Genomic DNA, 18,957 nt, shown 5'->3' on the forward strand with positions numbered 1-18,957 from the left:
TGTCTTTGCTGCACTGTCCTCGAGGGGAATCATTAAGCAACAACATTGCCACGTCGCAGCCGGTGAAAACAATTCAGATTAGAATGGTCGTATTTGAGCAAGAAAAAACAAATTTTAACTTTTCACTCTAATTGTCTATTTCTGGTTTTCAAATTCATCCTGCAGGGCAGACGTCTGATGTTATCCAATTTGCGATTTATCAAAAATCACTAAAGTCTGAGTGCCCAGAGTTCTGCCCACATCCTCCAATCATTTGTGGCAGATTTGGGGTATCTTAAACAGCTGCCAGCATCTTCCAATTTGTCGATACACCTGGGCAATCTCCAATCAGCAGATGTCCTGTTATCATGATCTTGAATAGGTAGATATCCAGGCATGCAGCACTTTGCTTCTCCCAAGAGTCAGTCGTGTGTCCAGCAACAACCATTCCAACAGGACAGGCAGGTTCCCCTGAAACTGAGATCTTGTCAATTTTATTGAGAGGCCAGTTGATAGGTTCTATTGCTTAGATTTTGAAGAGCAATGCAAAAAGAGGCTACAAGAAAGTCAAAAAAGAAAGGACGAGACAAAGAAGCGGAAAGGGGAAGGAGTGCCACTGCCTTGCATAGAATCATGAGAGAGAAAAAAACACTGTAGTCGCTATTTTTTGTAGTTGTCAATTATTGAAAGAATGTACATTTAGAAAATAAATTTAATTTGCAATGGAGGCTCAGTCTTCTTCAGGGCAACTCTAGGTGGCTGCACATACAGTTGTGGTCAAAAGTATACATACACTTGTGAAGGACATAATGTCATGGCTGTCTTGAGTTTCCAACAATTTCTACAACTCTTATTTTTTTTGTGATAGAGTGATTGGAGCACATACTTGTTTGTCACAAAAAACATTCATGAAGTTTGGTTCTTTTATAATTTATTATGGGTCTACTGAAAATGTGACCAAATCTGCTGGGTCAAAAGTATACATAGAGCAAAATACATGATCAATTTTGGTGATGTTTGGTGATGATGGACTGAGAGGCTACCATGCAAGAAGGAAGACCTTGCTCCAGAGGCGACACCTTATGGTTTGCTGCTGATCACATGGACAAAGATAAGACCTTCTGGAAGAAAATTCTGTGGTCAAATGAAACAAAAATTGAGCTGTTTGGCCACAATATCCAGAAATATGTTTGGAGGAGAAAAGGTGAGGCCTTTAATCCCAGGAACACCATACCTACCGTCAAGCATGGTGGTAGTAGTATTATGCCCTGTGCCTGTTTTGCTGCCAATGGAACTGGTGCTTTACAGAGAGTCAATGGGACAATAAGAAAGGAGGATTACCTCCAAATTCTTAAAGACAACCTAAAATCATCAGCCCGGAGGTTGGGTCTTGGGCACAGTTGGGTGTTCCAACAGGACAATGACCCCAAACACACGTCAAAAGTGGCAAAGGAATGGCTAAATCGGCTAGAATTAAGGTTTTAGAATAGCCTTCCCAAAGTCCTGACTTAAACCCCATTGAGAACATGTGGGCAATGCTGAAGAAACAAGTCCATGTCAGAAAACCAACAAATTTAGCTGAACTGCACTAATTTTGTCAAGAGGAGTGGTCAAAAATTCAACCAGAAGCTTGTGGATGGCTACCAAAAGTGCCTTATTGAAGTGAATCCTGCCAAGGGACATGTAACCAAATATTAACATTGCTGTATGTATACTTTTGACCCAGCAGATTTGGTCACATTTTCAGTAGACCCATAATAAATTCATAAAAGAACCAAACTTCATGAATGTTTTTTGTGACAAAAAAGTATGTGCTCCAATCACTCTATCACAAAAAAAACAAGTTGTAAAAATTATTGGAAACTCAAGACAGCCATGACATTATGTTCTTTACAAGTGTATGTAAACTTTTGACCACGACTGTAAGTATACAGCGGTACCTCGGGATACGAATTGCCATTTTTATGAGTTTTTTGGGATACTAGCTGTCTTTCGGCTAATTGTTATGCTTTAAGTTGCGAGCAAAAATTCGGGTTACGAGCCTCCTTATTGCTAGTTGGCATTGCGAATGCCACAGTGAACCTTGTAAGATCAGACCAAAACATTCAATCTTACTTTATCAATAGCTAATAGCTCGAGATCGACATAACTTTGTTTTTCCAACCATGGTGTTAGTTAAGGTGGTTTTGGTGTTATTTTATTCCGAACATGCATACAATTACAATATGATGCATCACATATTTACAGTTTCTTATTACTTAGACTTAGACAAACTTTAATGATCCACAAGGGAAATTGTTCACCACAGTAGCTCAGTTACAATGATGGAAAGTGTAAGGTTGGAAAGGACAATGCAGGTATAAATAGACTAAATATAGCAAAATAAAATATAACATATCTACGAATATATACATAATATGTGTACAGTATATTATATATACAGATATATTATATTATGTCTATAACGTATATACAATATATAGCAGTTACCATGTACAATATTACAGTATATGTGACAGCAGCAGCATAAAATAGAGAGTAGATCCAGCAGAATATAGAAAATATACATTAAAAACAAAGAGAAGTAGCTGACATAGAAGGTGTCAGGTAATAGGCAGATATCATCTATTGCTGTATGGCGAGTGATTATACAGCTGGATGGAGTGCGGAATGAAGGAGTTCTTGAATCGCACAGTGCGGGAAGGAAGCTGAAGGAGCCTGTTGGAGTTTGAACTCCGCTGTCCCTTAATTGTCAGGTGGAGTGGGTGGGCAGGATTGTCCATGATGGCCAGCAGTTTGTCCAGTGTCCTCCTGTCCCTCACTGACACAACCACCTCCAACTGCGTGCCAATAGTTTGGCCGGCTTTCCGGATCAGTTTATCAATCCGGTTTGAGTCTCTTTTGCTGGTGCTGCTCCCCCAACAAACCACTGCAAAGTACAGGGCACTGGCCACAACAGACTGATAAAATATCTCCAACAGCTTGCTGCACACATTAAAGGACCTAAGCTTCCTCAAGAAAAAGAGTCTGTTCATGCCCTTCTTGTAAACAGCTTTGCAGTTGTCCTTCCAGTCCAGTCTGCTGTTCAAATGGAATCCCAGGTACTTATACTGCCCCACTAGTGCCACCTCCCGGCCCTGGGTCTTGATGGGCTCCACCGGGGTCATTCTCTTCCTGAAGTCGATGACCAGCTCTTTTGGTCTTGTCCACATTAAGGACCAGATGGTTCGCCTGAGACCACTCTACAAAGTCAGCGATCAGTGTCCTGTACTCCAATTCATGTCCCTCTCTGATACACTCGGCCACAGCAGAGTCGTCAGAGTATTTCTGCAGGTGGCAGGACCTGGAACTGTACTGGAAGTCTGAGGTGTACAGGGTGAACAGGAAAGGAGACAGGACGGTCCCCTGTGGAGCACCTACACCACTGACCACAGTATCCGACAGGGAGCTCTCCAGTCGCACAAACTGGGGCCTGTCAGACAAGTAATCAGTGATCCAGGAGACAATAGATGAACTGACACCCATCCTGAGAAACTTGTCACTCATCAGAATTGGCTGAATGGTGTTAAAAGCACTGGAGAAATCAAAGAACATGATCCTCACAGTGCCCTTCCCACCATCCAGGTGAGAGTGAGCATGATGCAGCAGGTAGATAACAGCATTATCCACTCCTACATGGGGCTGATATGCAATCTGTAGAGGATCCTGGGAAGGAGCCACCAGGGGTCTCAGCTGATCCAGCACAAGTCTCTCGAGGACCTTCATGACCTGGGACGTCAGGGCAACAGGTCTGAAGTCGTTCAAGCCCGATGGGATGGGCTTCTTGGGCACCGGCACTATGCAGGATGTTTTCCATAGCACTGGTATCCGTTCTAGCTTCAGACTCAGGTTGAAGATGAAGTGCAGGATCTCAGTTAGCTGAGTAGCACAAGTCTTCAGGACCCAGGGGTTGACTCGGTCAGGGCCTGCTGACTTGGCTGGATTGACTCTCTCCAGCTGTCGTCTCCAGGTGTCAGACACACCGGGCTGGCTTTCTCAAAGGGGGGGAAAGAAACAGCGGTGCATTGCTAAATCTATTGAAGAACAAATTCAGCTCGTTGGCTCTATCTACACCCCCATCCAGCAGTTTGGCTTTGTTGTTGACACCTGTGTTGGCTTTCAAGCCTTTCCACACATCACGAGTGTTGTTCTGTTGGAGTTTAGCCTCTAGCTTCCTCCTGTAGGCATCTTTCCCTTCTTGCAGCTGAACTTTAAGCTGCCACTGAATCCTCCTCAACTCGTCCCGATCACCGGATCTGAAGGCTAGCTTCTTTTTATTCAGCAGCACCTTTAGCTGGCTGGTGATCCAGGGCTAGTTATTTGGGTAACAATGGACAGTTTTTGTAGGGATGATGGAGTCCTCACAGAAATTTATGTAGACTGTGATGCAGTCTGTGATGCAGTCTGTGATGCTGTCAATATCTGTCCCGTGAGGCTTACAGAGTACTTCCCAGTCTGTAGTCTCAAAGCAGTCCTGCAAGGCAATGCATGCCTCCTGGTTCCTCCTCTGCACTGATTTTGTTGAGATGGGCTGCCTCCTCACAGCAGGAACATATTGAGGTGTTAAAAGCACCAGATTGTGATCAGACCGTCCCAGGGGGGCATGGCAGTGGCTCTGTATGCATCTTTTGAATTAGCATACAGTAGGGCGAGTTTTATTTTACCGTGTTGCACAGTGCTCATATTGATGGAAAGTGGGTAAAATAGAGTCCAAAGAAACATGATTAAAGTCACCCGAAATGAGAATGAGGGCATCGGGATGTTTGGTCTGTTGCTTAGCAACAGCGGTATGAATGGTGTCACAAGCAACAGCTTCGTCAGCAGAAGGAGGGACATAAACTCCGATGAAGATAACAGAAGTAAACTCTCTTGGCAAATAACATGGTCGAATTCCAACAGCCAGAAGTTCAATGTCCGGCAGACAAACACACTCCTTAACAGTAATATGTCCAGGATTACACCACCTCTCGTTCACCAAGATGGCAATCCCGCCGCCTTTTTTCTTACCGCTCAGGAGTGTGTTTCTATCCGCCCGTGAGGCTGTGAAGCCGGGTAGAGACGCGCTGTGGTCCGGGAATTCCGCGTGTAGCCAAGTCTCCGTAAAGCACATGATGCTGCACACTGCGTACTCCTTTTGAGTTCGGACGAGCCCGAACAATTCATCCATTTTATTCGCCAAAGACCGCACGTTCCCCATGAGGACAGAGGGAATTGCAGGCTTAAATTTCCTTCTCCGCTCCCTCATCTTTATGCCGGCACGGCGTCCCCTGCGCTTTTTCCGTAGTTCCACGGGAAGGTCCGGCCGCGTTCCCCATAGCGCTGGTAAGGAGAGCGCAAACAGCTCCTCGAGGGCGTGTGTAAACAAAAGGCCTGCTGCTCCGTTGCTCAAAGCCAAACACAAAAACGGCCCGAAAAGAAAAAGAAAAGTAACGAAAAGACACAAAAGCGCCCAAGAACCATAATTAGTGGTTTATGGAAAAGGTAAGAGATAAAAAAAAGCAAGAAAAGTTGAGAATAATACCAAAAATAAAGTAAAATAAAAGGAATTCAAAGGAGCTACTGTGATATGCTGCCACTCTTTCAGGCGCACCAAAGCTACACAGCATGTCCGCAGTAGTAGGAGGAAGCAGAGTTTATTTAATCTTACCCCTTTTTGTATCATAGCAACTTCTAACACGTTACTACTCATTCTGTAACACAACAATAAATAAATCAGTAAATAAATAAATACAATGACAAATGAGTAAGTAAATAATTATTATATAAATAAAAAACAAAAAGTAAAGTTCTCATGAATAAATAGTTAAGTAATATATAGTTCACAATATGAGATGAATAAGATTATCTTAATTTTTTAAGATGTTTATCAGGATTCTTCTTCCTTGTACTTTGTAAACACTTTGAGTTTGAACAGTTTCTTAAACTAGATCATATTAGTATATACTACATTGTTCGATTTCTTTACTTAATCCATACCATAATTTAATTCCACATGGTAATAGGCTAAAGGTCTTAAGAATTGTACGTGTGTACACATGTTTTAAATTAAAATATTTCACTATGGGATTGTGTGTGTGAAGGAGATTGCTAAGAAGAAATTCAATGAATGAATCAAAACATGACCGAGCTATTACTGACTTGGTGAACGGGTCAAGCGTAGCACTTCTAATCTGCACCATACAGCAGACAGAGTTGATAACGCCAGCCAAGGAAGTTAAAATAATTTTAAAACGGAGGACATATATCCATGAAAATATGGAGAATATGATGATGGTTTAAAAGCAGCTGGAAAAAGTAGCTTGAAAGAGATACCGAAGTGGGGTGTGTGTGTGAGAGGGGACAGCATGTACCACAAAAGATGCACATTTTAAATTCATGTATGACATTATAACAGGGTTATTATTAATATATGTGCAGCTAAAACATAAAAAAAAAATCTACAATTTACTGTAACATGGGACAAGCGGTAGAAAATGGATGGACGGATGGATGTTTTCATCAAGCTTCATCGCAGACTCCAACATCCAAGTAGTCATACAATCACATATTTTTCTTTCTTTCTTTCTTTCTTTCTTTAGTCCTCTTTCTTGCACATCAAGGCGCGTAGAGCCAACCGTGGCAACCAGGTCTCTCCATTTGGATCTATTGTGGGCAAAGAGTTGAGCTTGTGCCAGAGTCACGTTACAGGGTTTACAATCACATACAGTACATACAACAAAGAATACAGTATAAAAGGCATTATATCACATAATATTAAAAAAAAGTGCTTGTGCATATTCAGTAAAAGGCATCTAATAAATAAGAGCAGCAAGAAAAATAAATTTTCTCTAGTTCAAAGTAGAATTATTGTTGGCTCAAAATGTGAACATTTCTACTGACACAGATAACAGTTTATAATATACTAATTTAGTAGCATTCAAATTAAACATTGATTTAATAGAGGTGGGGCGTCACGGTGGAAGAGGGGTTAGTGCATCTGCCTCACAATACGAAGGTCCTGAGTAGTCTTGGGTTCAAAACCGGGCTCGGGATCTTTCTGTGTGGAGTTTGCATGTTCTCCCCGTGACTGCGTGGGTTCCCTCCGGGTACTCCGGCTTCCTCCCACCTCCAAAGACATGCACCTGGGGATAGGTTGATTGGCAACACTAAATTGGCCCTAGTGTGTGAATGTGAGTGTGAATGTTGTCTGTCTATCTGTGTTGGCCCTGCGATGAGGTGGCGACTTGTCCAGGGTGTACCCCGCCTTCCGCCCGATTGTAGCTGAGATAGGCTCCAGCGCCCCCCGCGACCCCAAAAGGGAATAAGCGGTAGAAAATGGATGGATGGATGGATGAATAGAGGTGTTCGGCTTCTTGTCGCACACAATAGTTTAATAATAATAATAATGTAACATTTTACAGTGTGGGACTGCCTATACTTTGAGTGCAGTCATGTGATTGCCAGGCTCCGTTTGATTGGTAAAACGGAGTCAAATGTCACTTTTGGATATGTGCAAAAGAGTCATGTTACCATCCCTGACAAGCAAAAACTAAATACACCTTTGCAAGCAGTTATCAATAGATTGAAATGAAAGTAGCGATCAAAAATACAAAATTCCCAAGTACAAGTTAAACCTATGTTGCATTAAAACTACTCTGACAAATACAATGTATCCAAAAAAGTTACCTAAGTAAATGTAATGTTTGATATGACTACAAATACATATATTCGTTATGCCCCTAATATTTATATTGTTTGCATTTTACAGTCAATTAAAATGTTCACTCTATATTTTCAGATGATCAGAGAATGAAAGTCACGAGGGATGCAGAAATGGTTGTGACAAGCCTACACAGTGTTAAGGAAGCCAAAGAAGTACATAACCAACTCAAGGATGAGGAAGGACGGAACAAGGACCTCTATAAACTCTCAAAGATTGCGTCAACCAAACTGAATGCTGGAGAAATCTTGTCTAAGAGAAATCCGAGCTTTGAGGGAAATGAGGACAGCAACAACTTTACGGCTCAAGTAGCCACTGCAACAGATGGACACTTGAACGGAGCCATGGCCACTGTGGACATCATGTCACAGTCTATCTCTGTAGACAAGCAGAGGAACTTAAGTGGTCAGGCGCCTTCTGTCCGGGTTAGTTCTCGGCTAGCTGCTAAACCACGTCGCTTTCACTGTCTGAACAGCCGGGTTAAGGAACTCCCTATTCATTCAGACAGACATACGGACGGGCTAATAGAGACTCTCACAGAGGCAGCCAAGTCCTCTGCAGATGAGCCGGTTTCCATGGCAACTTCAGATACTGATACAGCTGTCAACGCTCTCGAGGTGAGAGAGAGGCGTTACAGGTGTTCCAACTGCGGTAAAATGTTCTACCAGATTGGCCACTTAAAGAAACACCAGTTCAGTCACACAGAAAAGAAGCCTTTCACCTGCCAGGAGTGCGGCAAAAACTACACTTCTGCAGAGAGCTTCAAGGCCCACCAGGTAGGAGTGAGCTGATAGATTTGGAATATTTTGGGATTTTGTAAATGGACAGTGGTCAAGCAATTTAGAATTGTCAAACTATTCATAAGAATGCATTTCTTGAAATTTCATACCTCTAAAGCTTGCAGTACATCACATCAATAGGAGTGGCTTCCTTTTTTAAGTTTATAGAGTTGCCTCAGTTATTTAAATAGATCTTCTGGGAGCTTTAGGGCCTTTGACAACATAGATGTAATAGCTATAAGCGTTGCCTTGGGTCAGTTTTGGATTTTCTTTAAATACAACTGCACAACTAATCCCTTTATCTCCACATCAATGTTTAATATGTACAATGTATGGTGTTTATACAGGTAAAAGCCAGTAAATTAGAATATTTTGAAAAACTTGATTTATTTCAGTAATTGCATTCAAAAGGTGTAACTTGCACATTATATTTATTCATTGCACACAGACTGATGCATTCAAATGTTTATTTCATTTAATTTTGATGATTTGAAGTGGCAACAAATGAAAATCCAAAATTCCGTGTGTCACAAAATTAGAATATTACTTAAGGCTAATACAAAAAAGGGATTTTTAGAAATGTTGGCCAACTGAAAAGTATGAAAATGAAAAATATGAGCATGTACAATACTCAATACTTGGTTGGAGCTCCTTTTGCCTCAATTACTGCGTTAATGCGGCGTGGCATGGAGTCGATGAGTTTCTGGCACTGCTCAGGTGTTATGAGAGCCCAGGTTGCTCTGATAGTGGCCTTCAACTCTTCTGCGTTTTTGGGTCTGGCATTCTGCATCTTCCTCTTCACAATACCCCACAGATTTTCTATGGGGCTAAGGTCAGGGGAGTTGGCGGGCCAATTTAAAACAGAAATACCATGGTCCGTAAACCAGGCACGGGTAGATTTTGCGCTGTGTGCAGGCGCCAAGTCCTGTTGGAACTTGAAATCTCCATCTCCATAGAGCAGGTCAGCAGCAGGAAGCATGAAGTGCTCTAAAACTTGCTGGTAGACGGCTGCGTTGACCCTGGATCTCAGGAAACAGAGTGGACCGACACCAGCAGATGACATGGCACCCCAAACCATCACCCAACCATGCAAATTTTGCATTTCCTTTGGAAATCGAGGTCCCAGAGTCTGGAGGAAGACAGGAGAGGCACAGGATCCACGTTGCCTGAAGTCTAGTGTAAAGTTTCCACCATCAGTGATGGTTTGGGGTGCCATGTCATCTGCTGGTGTCGGTCCACTCTGTTTCCTGAGATCCAGGGTCAACGCAGCCGTCTACCAGCAAGTTTTAGAGCACTTCATGCTTCCTGCTGCTGACCTGCTCTATGGAGATGGAGATTTCAAGTTCCAACAGGACTTGGCGCCTGCACACAGCGCAAAATCTACCCGTGCCTGGTTTACGTACCATGGTATTTCTGTTCTAAATTGGCCCGCCAACTCCCCTGACCTTAGCCCCATAGAAAATCTGTGGGGTATTGTGAAAAGGAAGATGCAGAATGCCAGACCCAAAAACGCAGAAGAGTTGAAGGCCACTATCAGAGCAACCTGGGCTCTCATAACACCTGAGCAGTGCCAGAAACTCATCGACTCCATGCCACGCCGCATTAACGCAGTAATTGAGGCAAATGGAGCTCCAACCAAGTATTGAGTATTGTACATGCTCATATTTTTCATTTTCATACTTTTCAGTTGGCCAACATTTCTAAAAATCCCTTTTTTGTATTAGCCTTAAGTAATATTCTAATTTTGTGACACACGGAATTTTGGATTTTCATTTGTTGCCACTTCAAATCATCAAAATTAAATGAAATAAACATTTGAATGCATCAGTCTGTGTGCAATGAATAAATATAATGTACAAGTTACACATTTTGAATGCAATTACTGAAATAAATCAAGTTTTTCAAAATATTCTAATTTACTGGCTTTTACCTGTACAGTTGGCAAATATGGTCAGGCAATGCTGCAAATTTTGGTATCAATCCATTACTAAGTAAATTCAGGGCCAGTATATTCAATACTGATCAGTGTTTCCCATATATTCATTTAATTGTGGTGGCCCCCCATGAATACATTTGGACCGCCACAAATAGATTTATGTAGAATAGAAATGTGATGACATCATAACTCTGCTTTTTAGCACACCTCATAAGCAGAAAATAAGTAGACGACTTAGCGACATGTTGACTATATTTAGTGAATATTCCGATTCCGATCCCTATTGATTGTCAAATCTGGGTCCTAAGCAGAGTTTTTTTTGGCGTGATAAATGTTATGCTATACCCCCACGACCAATTTTGAAGCACTAACAGGCGGATACGTCTTGCTCGTCTACGACAGAATGAAAACAGCACAGATAGATTGCAGTCATATGGGAAACACTGGTGTTACTGACGCCAATACTTTTTTCTAGACATTTTTAGAATCATTGAATGATTCTGTTTTTAATTTGAATGAACATTTTAATCTGAAAAAAACCACAAACAAGCTTTTAGGCAAACAAAAACAGTTATGAAACAAACTTATTTGTGAACGATTTACCATTATATAAATACAACAATAATGATTAAAAAAAAGTAACAATAACTAATAAAAACAGTAACGGGACAAGCGGTAGAAAATGGATGGATGGATGGATTATATAAAACTATTCCCTTTTATTACCGTATTTTCCGCACTATAAGGCGCACCAGATTATTAGCCGCACCTTCAATGAATGGCATATTTCAAAACTTTGTCCACCTATAAGCCGCCCCGGACTATAAGCCGCGCCTACGCTGCGCTAAAGGGAATGTCAAAAAAAACAGTCAGATAGGTCAGTCAAACTTTAATAATATATTAAAAACCAGCGTTCTAACAACTCTGTCCCAAAATGTACGCAAATGTGCAATCACAAACATAGTAAAATTCAAAATAGTGCATAGCAATAGCAACATAATGTTGCTCGAACGTTAATGTCACAACACACAAAATAAACATAGCGCTCACCTTCTGAAGTTATTCTTCATTCGTAAATCCTTCGAATTCTTCGTCTTCGGTGTCCGAATTGAAAAGTTGGGCAAATGTGGGATCCAAAATGGCCGGTTCCGTCTCTTCGAAGTCATCGGAGTCAGTGTCACTGTTCAGCAGTTCTGTGAATCCTGCCTTCCGGAAAGCTCGGACCACAGTTGTGACCGAAATATCTGCCCAGGCATTTACGATCCACTGGCAGATGTTGGCGTATGTCGTCCGGCGCTGTCTGCCTGTCTTGGTGAAGGTGTGTTCGCCTTCGGTCATCCATTGTTCCCACGCCGTTCGCAGTCGTGATTTGAATGCCCTGTTGACACCAATATCCAGCGGTTGGAGTTCTTTGGTTAATCCACCCGGAATGACGGCGAGTGTTGTATTTGTGTGCTTCACTTGTTTTTTGACACCATCTGTGATGTGGGCGCGCATAGAGTCGTATATCAACATGGACGGAGCTGTGTGAAAAAAGCCACCCGGCCTCTTCGCGTAAACTTCCCTTAACCACTCGCTCATCTTTTCTTCATCCATCCATCCCTTCGCGTTAGCTTTTATGATGACGCCGGCTGGAAAGGTCTCTTTTGGCAAGGTCTTCCTTTTGAATATCACCATGGGTGGAAGTTTCAGGCCATTAGCATGGCAAGCTAGAACCACAGTGAAGGACGACTTCTCATTCCCTGTGGTGCGAATATTCACCGTACGTGCTCCCGTTGTATCCACAGTATCCACAGTGCGGTTCACAGGAATATCAGTTGCTGTGAAATAGTAATCCGTGTGAGAATGGAGAGATTGCGTCTTTTCATGAACCGGATCCTTGTCGCTTAGTAGGAGCCATTTTGTGATCTTTACAGATGTAAACAGGAAATGAAACGTACGGTAATATCCGCGCGCTTTTTCTTCTTCTACGCGGGCGGGTGGTTGCTTACAGTAGAAGAAGAAGCGCTTCCTGTTCTATGGGGGCGGGTGCTTACCTTGGCGGTTGCTTGCGTAGAAGAAGAAGCGCTTCCTGTTCTACCGGGAAAAAAGATGGCGGCTGTTTACCGTAGTTACGAGACCGAAACTTTATGAAAATGAATCTTAATATTTATCCATATATAAAGCGCACCGGGTTAAAAGCCGCACTGTCAGCTTTTGAGTAAATTTGTGGTTTTTAGGTGCGGCTAATGGTGCGGAAAATACGGTACTTACAATCGTTTGAGCAAAATAAGTAAATACTGTAAGAACAAAAACTACTCTTGGCTTTTTGCCCCCAAAGCTCTCTTGTTTTCAAGAACATATGCTCTGATTTTGTTTACATAAATAAAATATATATCCATCCATCCATACACTTTCTACCGCTTATACCTCTCGGAGTCGCTGGGGTTGCTGGAGCCTATCACAATATATACATATAATTCAATCAACAATGTAAGAATATAAACAACCTTTTTACACATAAACACACACACACAGCTATTTATGAAAATGAGGCCAGAAAAGAACTGAAAAATATCTTATCACGCTACTATCTGATACCATCCTTGGTGTCAATACCATCATTCCAAATAAAATATACTGTAAGTACGTTACTTTTACTACCCCAAAAAAGTTTTATTGTAGAAGTTACAATCTGCCCCCTATTTGTCCAATCTCCCCTTAACACTGCTGCTGTCTTCTGAAGCAATTTACTGCCTTCAGAGTTCTTATTTTACTGGTAAGGACAGCTAAATGGGCTCCTAAACAATAACTTTTTTTAGATGCTGTGTGGGTTTTGTCTGTTTTTTGTGGACTCGTCCCTTGATGACCACATGCTTAGTCATCAAATGGGCTCACTATTTACCCACTGAACAATTGCAGTTGAAATGATAATACATTGGTTCATCTGCACAACAGCATGATATTCATTTGCTGGCTAAGATAATGAACGATGTTCAGCTTTGTGTTAGGGTTCAAATCTGTAAATGTCTAGAAGGTAATAATGTAGCCTTTAATCTCATCGATTAGATCTCATGGTTGGTACATTGTATATACTACTATCAACAATAAGGGTTTACTCTCTCTCTAGTTGAGCCACCGTGGGGAACGTCCGTTTTCATGTCCTCACTGTGACAAGACCTATGGCCTAAAGCGAGACCTGAAAGAGCACTTGGTCCTCCACACTGGAAACAAGCCGTATGTGTGCGAGTACTGTGGTAATGCATTTGCACGTCGACCATCCCTGCGCATCCACCGCCTTCTCCACTGCAGCAGATTGATTTACTCACAGCCTCCAAAGGTGGGATGTTGTTTTTTTCATATAAGCTGACATTTTCAAATAAGCAACTCTCTCATTTCTACTTTCTACTTTCACTCAATGATAGTAAGGAATACATTTGTTTTGGTTTTCCTCTCACTATCATTATTAATAGCTTATTGCCAACATTCAGTGTTTATTTATGAATTATACCTTTCTGTCAGATGTTTACTTTCTTGTGTATGTTTCATTAAAATGTGTAGTGGCGTTACACCAGGGTTACAAGGACATACAGTAAGGGCAGGTCTGTTTGATAAAATATTTAAATAAATGCAGCACATACACAAAAAAATGTACATGATACACAAAGTACCTTGACAAAAATGTAATTAAACGGTGCAAAACAGGGCATAAAAATAGAAGACACTAAAGAAGTGGGCATGAAGGTATAGACTTGACAAAAGTCACAATTCCAAATAAGGGTGAGCAGTACGACTTCACGAGGAGGTAAGCATGGCACGGAGACATACAAAGGCAGCTCAAAGTCTTTACTAAAAAGTGGAGCGTAGGAATCACACAAAGAAAGCTTCAGAAGCTTTATCTCATGAGGAGCAACAGGAGGTGCCGCGATATTGAAAGCCGAGGGTTCCTTACAACACCAGCACAAGTAGCAAGAACACATGGGAACGAACAAGAAAAAATATTTGCAGACCCAGCTGACTTGAAAGTGCAGTTTGCAATGTTTTTTCAACCCAAAAATATTTATTTGTTAAATGCACAAAACAAACATTCAATCATAGTTTAAAAAGTCCACAATTAACTGTGCAGGAAAAAAACAATGAAGGGCTTAAATAACAGCCTCCACTCTAATACAAAAACATCACAACATTAAAGTTAAAGTTAAAGTACCAATGATTGTCACACACACACTAGGTGTGGCGAGATTATTCTCTGCATTTGACCCATCACCCTTGATCACCCCCTGGGAGGTGAGGGGAGCAGTGGGCAGCAGCGGTGGCCGCGCCCGGGAATCATTTTGGTGATTTAACCCCCAATTCCAACCCTTGATGCTGAGTGCCAAGCAGGGAGGTAATGGGTCCCACCAAACAAAAAAGAAAACAAGCAAACAGAAAGACAACAGCAAACAGAAAGACAACAACAAAGACAAAGTGGCACCTCTGAGTATATTTAGCTTTTTTAGATAAATCACCTTTAATACAAACATATTGTTCTCTGTTACAAAGGTAACATCTTGTAGCCCATATCAGCGGATTTTTGAGAATAAGAAGAGAATTTAAGAACACCACCAACAGCCAGCATATGTTGTCAATTCAACAAAAAAAGTCTATTTCAATCAATCAATCAATCAATCTTTATTTATATAGCCCTAAATCACAAGTGTCTCAAAGGGCTGCACAAGCCACAACGACATCCTCGGTACAAAGCCCACATACGGGCAAGGAAAAACTCACCCCAGTGGGACGTCGATGTGAATGACTATGAGAAACCTTGGAGAGGACCGCATATGTGGGTAACCCCCCCCCCTCTAGGGGAGACCGAAAGCAATGGATGTCGAGTGGGTCTGACATAATATTGTGAGAGTCCAGTCCATAGTGGATCCAACATAATAGTAAGAGTCCAGTCCATAGTGGGGCCAGCAGGACACCATCCCGAGCGGAGACGGGTCAGCAGCGCAGAGATGTTCCCAGCCGATGCACAGGCGAGCGGTCCACCCCGGGTCCCGACTCTGGACAGCCAGCACTTCATCCATGGCCACCGGACCTGTGCCCCCCCCCCCAAGGAAAAGGGGAGCAGAGGAGAAAAGAAAAGAAACGGCAGATCAACTGGTCTAACAGGGGGGCTATTTAAAGGCTAGAGTATACAAATGAGTTTTAAGATGGGACTTAAATGCTTCTACTGAGGTAGCATCTCTAATTGTTACCGGGAGGGCATTCCATAGTACTGGAGCCCGAATAGAAAACGCTCTATAGCCCGCAGACTTTTTTTGGGCTCTGGGAATCACTAATAAGCCGGAGTTCTTTGAACGCAGATTTCTTGCCGGGACATATGGTACAATGCAATCGACAAGATAGGACGGAGCTAGACCGTGTAGTATTTTATACGTAAGTAGTAAAACCTTAAAGTCACTTCTTAAGTGCACAGGAAGCCAGTGCAGGTGAGCCAGTATAGGCGTAATATGATCAAACTTTCTTGTTCTTGTCAAAAGTCTAGCAGCCGCATTTTGTACCAACTGTAATTTTTTAATGCTAGACATAGGGAGACCCGAAAATAATACGTTACAGTAGTCGAGACGAGACGTAACGAACGCATGAATAATGATCTCAGCGTCGCTAGTGGATAAAATAGAACGAATTTTAGCGATATTACGGAGATGAAAGAAGGCCGTTTTAGTAACACTCTTAATGTGTGATTCAAAGGAGAGAGTTGGGTGGAAGATAATACCCAGATTCTTTACTGATTCGCCTTGTGTAATTGTTTGGTTGTCAAATGTTAAGGTGGTATTATTAAATAAATGTCGGTGTTTAGCAGGACCGATAATCAGCATTTCCGTTTTCTTGGCGTTGAGTTGCAAGAAGTTAGCGGACATCCATTGTTTAATTTCATTAAGACACGCCTCCAGCTGACTACAATCCGGCGTGTTGGTCAGCTTTAGGGGCATGTAGAGTTGGGTGTCATCAGCATAACAATGAAAGCTAACACCGTATTTGCGTATGATGTCGCCTAGCGGCAGCATGTAAATACTAAAGAGTGCAGGGCCAAGAACCGAACCCTGAGGAACTCCGCACGTTACCTTAACATAGTCCGAGGTCACATTATTATGGGAGACGCACTGCATCCTGTCAGTAAGATAAGAGTTAAACCACGACAAAGCTAAGTCTGACATACCAATACGTGTTTTGATACGCTCTAATAAAATATTATGATCGACGGTATCGAAAGCAGCGCTAAGATCAAGAAGCAGCAACATAGATGACGCATCAGAATCCATCGTTAGCAGTAGATCATTCGTCATTTTTGCGAGGGCTGTCTCCGTAGAGTGATTTGCCCTGAAACCGGATTGAAAAGGTTCACAGAGATTGTTAGACACTAAGTGTTCATTTAGCTGCTGTGCGACAATTTTTTCGAGGATTTTCGAAATAAAGGGAAGGTGGGACACCGGTCGGTAGTTTACCATGAGGTCAGGATCAAGGTTAGGTCTTTTGAGCAGAGGATGAATAACCGCTTTCTTGAATGCTAGGGGAACAGTGCCAGAGGAAAGTGATAAGTTTATAATATTTAGCACTGATGGACCTAATAATACAAAAAGCTCCTTGATAAGTTTCCCAGGAAGTGGGTCAAGTAAACATGTTGTTTGTTTTATCCCACTTACACGCTGTAATAGTTCCTCTAATGTTATTTCATCAAAAAGAGAGAGACTATTTTGTATTGCAGTATCCGTCGTAGATACAGTTGTATCTGTGTTCATAGAACCCAGTTGTATGTCATGGCTGTTAATCCCTCCTGTAATGGAGCCCCCACACTGGACATTTATAACGTGTTCCAAGATGGTTGGTACAATGCATGTGACTATGCCAAATTTAGCTGATTCAAACTTCGACGAAATATGGTTATTAAACAGCTTATGATTGTTATTTTGGTTGTTGATTGTATTGTGTGTTCGGCCTTTTGTATGTAATGAACACAAATGTAATTGTCATTGCTGGCATAACAATATAGCAACTACAATTGAAATATATATTAACCATAACCCCATCTTTGCATTAATTAATTGATTAGATCCCATTATCTGTGATGAAAATATTCTACTGTCATGTCAGTGCGCTTTACTCCCGTTGTCGCCACGGGCGTTCTCCAACAGGGGCATTCCCCTACAGTGTCTGCAGCCTGCAGTTTGATCTACTTGCTGCTGAAGTCAAGATTGTACTAAAAACAACACAGGAATTAGTGCAACAAAATAAAAGCACAAAACAGGAAATATGTGAAAAACAAAGTAAAGTCATAACTTGTCAAGTATATGACATTCTCTCCAGTATTCACTAATTTGTTTATTCGTTGTTAATCTCTTTCCTCATTTGGATTTATTATTTTCAATTCATTATCAATTCAAACTTTTTCCAAAATCAAATCAAATCAAATCAACTTTATTTATAGAGCACATTTAAAATTTACCACAGGGGTAGCCAAAGTGCTGTACAATGAGCAGGTTAAAAGATAAAACGAGTACCGAGCAAACACAACACAACACAAACAGAACACGATAAAAAAAATAAAATAATAATAATTAAAATAGAATTAATAAAAACATAAAAACATAAAAACAGGATCACAGCAGGTGTATTATGGGGCGCCATTGCAGGATGGATATCACTCAGTGTTAAAAGCCATGGAATAAAAGTATGTTTTTAAGAGAGATTTAAAAACAGGAAGAGAGGAGGCTTGTCTAACACTCAGGGGTAGGTCGTTCCAGAGCTTGGGAGCAGCAACGGCGAAAGCTCTGTCACCTCTAAGCTTCAGCCTTGTGTCAGGGACCGTCAACAGCAGCTGATCGGCTGATCTTAAGGATCGGGTGGGGCAGTAAGGCTGAAGGAGGTCGGAGAGATAGGTTGGCGCGAGGTTGTTTAGACATTTAAAAACAAATAAAAGGAGTTTAAAATGTATTCGGTAACGCACAGGGAGCCAGTGAAGGGACGCTAAAATAGGGGTGATGTGCTCACGTCTGCGGGTCTGTGTTAGCAGACGTGAGTATTATAAGACTAAATGTATTTAGTCTTATAACTAACTTTAAAATTGTTTGGCACTTTTAATTTTTTAATTTTATTTTACTTTATCACTGCATAAGCTTGTCATTTTTTTTATTTTCTCATGTGATTATTTTATATTTTTGATCCTGTCTTCTTATTTTCTTACTTGCTTGCATCACTGCCTAAGCAAACCTTTACTGCCAAAAGAGCCATTTTGCTACATCTACGAGGAGAGAAAAAAAAGTCCGAAACTGCAAAACAAAACAGCTTATGAACTTTGAAAAGTTTTAATCTTTTTTGTAATTTTACGGGCAAATAAATCTGTCCATACAGAATTTAACTCTATTTTCTTCTCAGATATTTATTATTTTGGATGTACTCATGGTTAGCTTACCTCGTTTAAAAGCACCATGTCTCTCCCGTGCAGATGTCTCATTGCGTGCACAAACACATACATAACAACCCTTTTCCTTGCCTTCCTTGCG

General features: G+C 41.4%; 1 protein-coding gene across 3 annotated transcripts in view; it reads left to right on the top strand.

The window, feature by feature from the left end:
* Window positions 1-18,957, top strand: part of LOC133616073 (uncharacterized) — a 71,201-nt gene that overhangs the window by 26,100 nt on the left and 26,144 nt on the right. For all 3 annotated transcript variants that reach the window (XM_061975130.2, XM_061975132.1, XM_061975131.2), the window contains exons 5-6: window positions 7,796-8,493; window positions 13,542-13,751. In XM_061975130.2, coding sequence (XP_061831114.1) covers window positions 7,796-8,493; window positions 13,542-13,751 — 908 coding nt within the window. The remainder of the gene's footprint in view (window positions 1-7,795; window positions 8,494-13,541; window positions 13,752-18,957) is intronic.

The sequence above is a fragment of the Nerophis lumbriciformis genome, linkage group LG15 (assembly GCF_033978685.3).
Source record: "Nerophis lumbriciformis linkage group LG15, RoL_Nlum_v2.1, whole genome shotgun sequence".
In the NCBI taxonomy this organism is placed as follows: domain Eukaryota; kingdom Metazoa; phylum Chordata; class Actinopteri; order Syngnathiformes; family Syngnathidae; genus Nerophis; species Nerophis lumbriciformis.